This window comes from Aedes albopictus, chromosome 1 (genome assembly GCF_035046485.1).
Source record: "Aedes albopictus strain Foshan chromosome 1, AalbF5, whole genome shotgun sequence".
Lineage (NCBI taxonomy): Eukaryota > Metazoa > Arthropoda > Insecta > Diptera > Culicidae > Aedes > Aedes albopictus.
Window position 1 is genome coordinate 231,176,449 of NC_085136.1, and position 9,066 is coordinate 231,185,514.

At 36.6% G+C, this 9,066-nt stretch overlaps 1 protein-coding gene across 2 annotated transcripts; it reads left to right on the top strand.

Moving 5' to 3' along the window:
• Positions 1-978: 978 nt before the first annotated feature.
• On the top strand, positions 979-8,809 carry LOC109429524 (lysosomal acid phosphatase). Of its 2 annotated transcripts, XM_062846398.1 has the most exons (4): positions 979-1,332; positions 1,492-1,556; positions 1,623-1,865; positions 5,772-8,809. In XM_062846398.1, the coding sequence occupies exons 1-4, from the start codon at positions 1,308-1,310 to the stop codon at positions 6,456-6,458; spliced, it is 1,020 nt and encodes a 339-aa protein (XP_062702382.1). In that variant the 5' UTR covers positions 979-1,307; the 3' UTR covers positions 6,459-8,809. The 2 variants fall into 2 exon arrangements, with proteins under 2 accessions (XP_062702382.1, XP_019561044.1); XM_019705499.3 differs by having other exon boundaries at positions 981-1,556; positions 5,772-7,456.
• Positions 8,810-9,066: the final 257 nt, after the last annotated feature.

Consider the following 9,066-nt stretch of genomic DNA (forward strand, 5'->3'; position numbering starts at 1 on the left):
AGCACGATGGGCGGACCAAGTGGAGCGTGAACGAGGATGGAGAGCGGCAGCCACAAACCGGGTATTGTGGCGTCCTAATTGGGTTCACAGTTCAGTCGATAAAGTGACATTTCGACCCGAACAAAAAATTACCCCATACCAACTTTAAATTAATTTTATAAATAGTTCCCGGACTCCAAAAATTATGAAATTTTGGATTTCGACTATTTTTTGGGCGGAGAATCCGATAATGAAATAATCTGGATACCCCTGAAGAACCCAATTGTTGATTATGTCTTGTCTTAAATGTGATGTTGAACAAATAAATGAATGTAGGTATCTCATCTTAAAAGATATGTGCTTCACACTAGAATGTCCAGACATCGTGATGGATATCACTTTATCAACTCTTGAAAATGTTTAAATGTTATAAGGCTCGAGAGACATAAAACACTGGAAAAACGATTGATATCTTGATTGATAGCAAATATTTTTAAAAACCATTCCTTTGAATAAGATATTTTGTTGGGATCTGCTCTGCCTCATACTTGGGTATTTATTTTGTGTTTTATTCATGTGTGAAAACGAACTTATATAGATAAAATTTGAAGGCACTAACTTTTTTCTACAATTTCTAGAAATTCTATTAAAAATTACTCATCACTTTTATCATGTTATTAGGTACATAGATATCTTTATATTTTCCTTTTCTTGTCATTTTGTCCGCATTTTATTCTTAGTTGAAGCAAACTTAGATGCGCATAATTCATTGTAATATTCACGTAATAGTACTCACTTATCCATATTACAATAAATTTTGCCCAGACATGCAGAATAGTCATAGAAAACGAATGGTGGGCACCGATTGGATGGAGATTTTTATTTTATAATAACGGTCTGGGGAACACCGTGGAATCATCATTCAAATAAAACATAACACAACATAAAACAAAATACGTTTCTTTGGATTTCTGTATTGGTGAAGGGATCTGAAACACCCAGATCTTCATTGGCTCAGCTGATGCAGTTGCGACTTGTTGCATTGATAGTGTGTTGATTATATTTTTGGCTGTATTTTTAGATAGAAAGTGAAGATGAATGCATGAATAGAACAAAAAAAAATTCTTAGGATGCTAGTAGTAATCAAAGCTGATATGTTTATTGTGACACATGCATTCGTTTAGAAAAACAGTGGTGCTGCTTTGGTGGATAGTTATGTAAATTCATTGAGCGCTACGTTCTTATACCGAGACTAAATTTGATGGAAAATATAAGAATAGATTGTCGTGAGTGATACTGTAAAATCTGTATGGTAGCAAATATCCAGCATGACTTGGGATTGTTGGCAGAAAGGTAAGCGAGGTATGACCGTATCGGTGTTCTTCTTTGGAAGCATATGCCTCTCGGTGCTGCTCGCTTATCTAGTTTTCGGCGATAGCACTGATGATGAAGGCTTCCGTACATTGAGAATGATTGCGATAATGTTTCGACATGGGGATCGCTCACCTACAGAGTTCTATCCGAATGATCCACATCGTAATCATCAATGGACTGGTGGACTAGGCGCTCTATCAGAGGTAACAGATTTAAGATTTGAATTTCATGGTAGCATCTCTTATATTATTGTTCAACATGCTTTACAGAAAGGTTCTCAACAAATGTACAATCTTGGGAAGAATCTAAGACCTCGCTACTACCGTTTGCTGCCTCCGAACGGTCTGTATTCTAAGGATAACATGTACGTTGAAAGCAGCTACGCTGAACGATGCATCATGAGCGCTCAAAGTTTCATGGCTGGCTTCTTACCTCCTTTGGAAAACACCAACCCGCTCCCTATCCCGTGGCAACCGGCAGCGATCAATACAATCCCTAGGGATCGGGATACGGTAGGTAGCAAAACTATAGTTCACTCTTCAGTCTACAACTCGATAACGCAGAGACCATCGAAATAGGGAGGGATCGAGACAAAGACATTTCAAGACTACATAATAGTTACTTGAGATATTTTGGCCAACGTAGGCAGTTTCAAATACATTCATCATATAAAATCTACATATTCTTTGTACATGGTTATTGGATAGAACGAAAAGTATTTAGCAATGCTGTGTTCAGTGTTGAAAAATTCATTTCGTCATATCTAAATTCAATCACCTACAGCTCATTTAAGAAGCTGAACCTGAGAATATGGTATATGGAAAACTTGTGCGGCTAGACCAGTTCTGCAAGAAAGTCACGGAAAAACCACTATTTTTCAAATATTTAAGGTAAATGTCACGGAGTACCTTCTAAAAATGCGAATGATATTCACGGTGAATATCATTTGGCATTTTTCAAATGTAGTCCGTGACATTTACCTTAAATATTCTAAAAATAGCGTTTTTTTCCGTGACTTTCTTGCAGAACTGGTCTAGCCGCACAAGTTTTCCATATACCATATTCTCAGGTTCAGCTTCTAAAATGAGCTGTAGGTGATTGAATTTAGATATGACGAAATGAATTTTTCAGCACTGGCTGTGTATTTAATTTTGATTTGCAGTGATACATGCTATTTAGTATCAAAAGATTTCACTTTCAAGAGGAATATGTTTTTACTGTTAAGAATTTAGATCACGTAAATGAGTTAGAGCTTTGTTAGAGCTCAACACAAAATGAGTTGAAGCCATACCACAGTTATTTTTTTATTTTGTCGATTACGTGCTCATTTTTTAATATTTCAGCACTTGATTTTTGTTACATAGTTTGTTCGGAGAAGTTTTTACATAATACCCCGGACAGACATGTGATACGAGTGTGATTCCTGTACAACGGTACGCAGTGTCAAGAAATTTTTGACAAGACTGACTTGAACTGAGAGAATTTTTAGTATGGCACTCATTTCAAGCGCAATTGTACAGTAATTCTTGTATTACATGTGTGTCATAGGTATAAGACAAAGCACATCTTTTGACATGAAGAATTGGATGGTCAATCCACCCATAAGTGAAATACAAACATACAAACACACATATTTTTTAACCCTCTAATACCCAAATTTTTGATTTTGATCTAAATATCATTTTTTGTCATCTAAAATCGATTAAAACATGTTTTGGAAGATGATTCGTTTTAATTCTTGATTTTGTCAGTTTCGGTTTTTGATTTTTCTAATTTTTATTTTCAAACATCCCTATACTTTTATATTTTTCCTGGAAGCCTATTTGGGTGGCGGATTTTTTGAGACGAAAACATTTTGAAATTTTACGATTATTGTTGAAATATTTTAATTTTTATTTTTTTTCACTGAAAATTTTATTTTCCGTGTAATTTTAAGGAAAATAATTTTAGAGTGTGTTCGACTCCCTTAAACTATTTTACTAGGATAGAATGATTTGGGAAAAATTTAAAATATGTTAATTGTAGCTACTCAATACTAAATAATCAATGACATCTAAAAGGTGACTAAAACATCAATTTTTCAATTATTTTTTAAAAATGTAAATTCGGTTTAAAAGACACCAAAAATCGTTTTGAGATATACAGAACAGTCTCAAATATCAGCCAAAAATATTAAAATTTTGATTGCCCACTAAACAAAAATTACAAAAATACTCAAACTATACCCCGTCTAAAGACGGGGTTGGGTATTAGAGGGTTAAACAATGCAGACACCAAGCATCTAGTAACTGTCATAACTATTCAACGAAATTATTACATTTTTCGTGTACTGTACATTAGCTGTTTGGATTGCAAAACATAGGGTCTGGGACCATTTGGGCAGGGGCACCTATTTTGGGCACTTGCTGCTATAACTCAATCAATTTCAAACCAATTGGCTTGAATTTGTGTACATGGCTAGATACTGTGCGTATCTGATCGTGTCTCAGAAATCAAGTCAATCGGTTCGAAATTGATTGAGTTATAGCAGCAAGTGCCCAAAATAGGTGCTCCTGCCCAAATGGTCCCAGACCCTATATGTTTTTGCTGAACATTAAAAACACGCTAGCTTTTGAAACAACAAAGTAATTGACAAATTACTGATATTACAGGGTAACTTTGAACTCGTGTAACTGCTGTCGAACTTTGAAAAAACTATATTGCTACTCTATAAAAATTGCTGAAAGCTTTGCATGTGTATGTTTATGTTTTACGGTAATAAACAAACAATCATCAAATATTGCAATTATTCAAAAACTTCCTTTTTTTTCAAGAGATAAAATCTTGCAATTGTAGAGAATGAGACGTCTAGTCGTCTCATTCTATACATCAATGTCCGACAAAACTGCGTATTTTTGTATGATCAACAACTTTACAGAACATGCAAAAAGTGAAAAGTCTTGGTTAAAAAGTGTACTGAAAATGAGTTTCTGAGTATGTATATTTTTTAGCAACTCATCATAACACTTAATCATAGCACAAAAAAAAAGATGTGAAGCACCATGCTGTAGCATATGCAGAGTAAATATATGGACAGCCCCTAACGAAAAAGAAAAAAAAACTGACTACGCCAATGATGTCATCAGAGGAGGCGCACACCTACAGAAGGAGGCACGATGGGTTAACAATCAAAGTTTTGCGGATCAACGATCTTCAGAATGATGGAGAATCAGGGCGCTTATGATCTTCAGGGCCATTAGTTGATGTATCTCAAAAATATCAAGAAGAAGCAAGGGGTGTGTCACTTCCTTTGCTAAATGGAAGAATCCGCATTTATCCGCTGCTAGGTGAGCAAAATGTAGGTTGTCATACGTGTCGAAGCATTATTTTTCAGCAGCCGGTGCCGAAAAGTTGTGGCCCTTTTTTAAGGACAAACGTCTTGACATCCCGCTTCAAGGGTACATGAGAACTTAAAACGCACAAATCTCAAGAAGCAAGCTCCAAACAACAGTGCATTTCATTATTCTGTTCTTGCTCACTTGTAAAAAGCTTAAAATAAGAAGATCAAATGCGCTGGTTTTGTTTACGAAGAGATTTGTGCCCTCGAAATCGTGAGTAGGTGCCAAAGTCAGCCATTGTGGCGGCCATCTTGGGATTACAACAAGTCTGTCCTTAAAGCAGGAAGCAACAAATTCCAGTAGGGATAGTACGTCAAGAAGAGCAATAATTTTTATTAATCCTTGCAAAAGATTTATTAAATGTATCTTGTGATTTTCGACCGCCTGATGATGAACAATAACATAGACAGTAAAGACGATTAGCTTTTCAACCTTGATAGTTAGTAAGTGTAATATTGTGGGTGAAACACATAGGATAGTAAATGCGTACAGATGGTAGTATGTTTTAGATTACTTAAATCGACTTTCAAACGATAAAACTAAAGACAACACTACTGGTTGAACGTTTAAGGACAGCTACGAATAAGGCTGATACAAATTTAATTTTGACTTTTTGTCTCCCCCCCCCCCCTTCAAAAATTTTTGGCTGGATTTTCCATTTTGAGGGGGCAGACAATAAAATATTTATCCAAATATCGGGTTTCGCTGAAAATTCTTTTACAAATCCGATGAGATTTTAATATTTTTCAAATTGAATGCTTTATTATTTTTATCCCCCCCCCCCCCCTCGACCAGTCAAAGAGTGGTGGGACTAAAAGTGAAATAAATATTTGTAACGGCCTAATTCTGATGAAGATCCAAATTTGGATCGAAACATTGGAGTAAAACCAAGATAATAAATTCGTAGGCTAACTTATTGAGACTGCAAGCATTACCAAAGTGTATCCAATATCCATTAAATGCCTGGTAAAGCTTCAGTACATATTGAATGCTTAATTTCTGTCTGATGATCGATTTAAATGTTTTTTATTCAACCAACAGCTTTTGGCTCAGAAAAAACCTTGCCCACGGTACGAACAATCACTTCAACGCTTGATGAGCTACCCACCGAAGGACATCCGAGATTTGAATGAGAAGAATGCAGCGCTCTACAGGACATTGACACAATCAACAGGACAGAACATTAGTACAATCTTGGATGTGGAATTACTTTACAACACTTTGGAAATCGAAAAGAACGCCGGCCTTGAACTTCCGGATTGGACCGAAAATATATTTCCAGATAAAATGCTACCATTGGCAGAGCGAAGTTTAGCACTTTTTACGGAGACCCCTTTTATGAAAAAGATTAAAGGAGGGGCAATCATCAGTGAATTGCTGGATAACATGATTAGAAAGCGATCGGGAATCTTGATGCCGGAACGATCGATCTTTATCTATTCGGCGCACGATGTCACGTTAGTCAATCTTATGCGTACAATGAACATCATTGACCAGACCAGCGGCAAACCAGACTTCTCCGCTACGATCGTATTTGAACTGCATCATAGCATCACATTTGATGATGATTTCGAAGTGAAAATTGTATTCTTCTTTAACAGCGAGGATAAATACCCGAAAGAGATCAAAATACCGAATTGCGAACACCCCTGCTCGCTTACCAAGTTCAGTCAATTGATGGAAACGGTTCGGCTTAAAAGCTATGAAGAACTGTGTGCAATTGTTTGATAATGGTTTATTATTATTATTATTATTATTATTATTATTATTATTGTTATTTGTTTTTGTTTTTTTGCTAAGAGTGTAGTGATTCCAAATGATCTGACTTGTTACCACTTCAATTGAACTTAATAAGATAATCTCAGTGTGGCCAGCAAAATTTATGGTGTTAAAAGATTAATAGAGTATTTGTACTCTTACTAAGAATATAGGCTCCTATCTTCATCCTACTCAAAACAAAGGAACTGTTTTGTTTCTTATTATTTTGTTCTTCTTATTAAATAACGGAATCAATCGGTGCCATAGTCGCTTTGTTTTCTAGTAGGATGAATTTGGGAGCGCTAGATTACTAAGTGAACGGTGACCCAACATTGAACTTATTTGTTATAAAAAATACACCCAAATGGGAAAATAAAACGTTTTCAATCTGAAGTTGAATATGCATTCATTAATCAAACATTATATTGCGGATTTTCCCCGTAATAGACTCACACGCGGAAAATTTTGTCCCACCAAAATATTCACACACCGCTTTTCCCTTAGATTAGGTTTTGTCACTGCTAACGAAAACAACATTGAACGCACGCTCTCGGTTGGTGCAATGAATACATGGTTCGTTCAGCTGCTAACTGCCATGCAAACTGACGTGTGAGTGTTTATTTTTTCTCTTCGAAGATTTGCTCCAATGTCTTTTTTTTTTAATTTTTATTTATGTGTATTTTAACTTAAATGCTAATTCTACACTCTGCTCCAATGTCTATCAACAAATAAAAAATGCCATGGCAGGCAAAAAAAGCACTGTGGAATTGCTCAAAGAACACTAAGTTGAAGCGAAGCAGGCCAAGTTACAGTTGAGACGCAGAGCCATAAAGAAGGAGAAACATCTTCCTCATAGCAAATATACCAATATTCCATGGTCTAAAACGTCCGAAAACCGTTTGATACCTTTTGAAATGCTGAAACCTCCTAAACCGCCCTGAAATGCCTCAGAAATGCCTTGAGACGCATCGAAACACCCAGGATTTTTTTTATTTAAACGTTTATTTTAGGCTCATGCGCCATCAAGCATAACGGAGCCGAATTCAGTTATTTTTTTTACAATTTCATGTTTTGACTTATAATTTATATTAGTTTTGGGGAACCGAAAAACTCACGGTTTGGTCGAGGTTAGGGGGAACAAAAATATTTGAGGAAAGGATAGGGTGATGGGGCTTTTCGTTGACACGTAACAGCATGGTGTGGCGTATTGCTGCTGGCCAAACGTAGAGTGGACAAACAACCTGTATAACGATACAAACAGACGATTTTCGAAGGGACACGAAGTGGACAATCGGAGCAACAAGACTGGCATACATTGGCGGAGCCAGTATTTTATTTTTTCTTGCTCACTCTCCTAAACATGCACGAGAGGGAGAGCGATGGAAGAGGAGGCAGCTTGCCCCCTTTTTCATCCCGCTCTTTCTCTCGCATGTTTAGGGGAGTGAGTAAGAAAAAAGAAAAAGCTGGCTCCGCGAATGCTGGCATATCAAACAAAGAGACGAGGTGGACAAGTGGAACAACAAGACGGGGATATCAAACGAAGACTTCATCTTGCTTCAAGAAGTCGTACATAAGCTTCATGTACTCAAGATCTAGTTTACTCAACACATCTCTGATGTCTTCCTTTTCTGGTTTCCCTCGGGCCCTGAGGGATGCACATAAATCGGATCTGGTAATACCGTACTCGGGGCATTCCCACACAACATGGTTGATATCTTGATAGCCTACACCGCAGCTACACCGAATGCTATCTGTGTGTAAAGGAATAGGGCACTGCATGAAATTCTCTCCTTCTATTTTACTCTTACAGAAATTTTGTAAACAACAAGGCCAAGAAACGTCAAAATCCCATACAAAATCAAAACAGTGCAGTGCCCTATAACATCAATAATAAAATCTCAATTTTTGACCTAAGTTACCAAGCGAATAACTGCACGATGTCAAAATTTTGATTATTATCGAACTTTCATGTACCTCGGATTTTTCTTCATAGAATGTTAGAATTTCGGCTATAATTTACAAATGCAAAATTTGAAAATATTCTATCGGGGAAAATTTGATTTAGATGAGTTTTTAGCTATTTTCCATACTAAAAATCAATAATTACTATTTTAGCCCAAAAAACGGCCCATACAAATTGTATGGAAAATTTTTCGCCGATGAAATATTTTCTAGTTTTCCGATTATGAATATATAGCCCAAACACTAATCATTTTCGAAGAAAAATCCGAGTCACATGAATGTTCGATAATAATCGAAATTTTGACACCGTGAACTGTTTTCATAAGCGTCGGATCACCTTGCGGTCTTCGGCAAAGTTTATCAGCATATCCTAGGCCACTGGCGTAGCCACGGGGGGGGTTTTAGGGTTAAAACCCCCCCCCAGAGCCAAAAATTTTGGAACAATTTTCAGTATAAAGCGCTTTGCGACGAAAAATTTTTTCGGCTGCGCCGCTATTTTTAAATTATGAATACAATTGCTCATTACTGTTTACAAAATGTAAGTGGCAAATCAAGAAAGGCATCATTGACCGTTGAAAACCCCTCCCAGAGACAATTTCTGGCTACGCCACTGTCC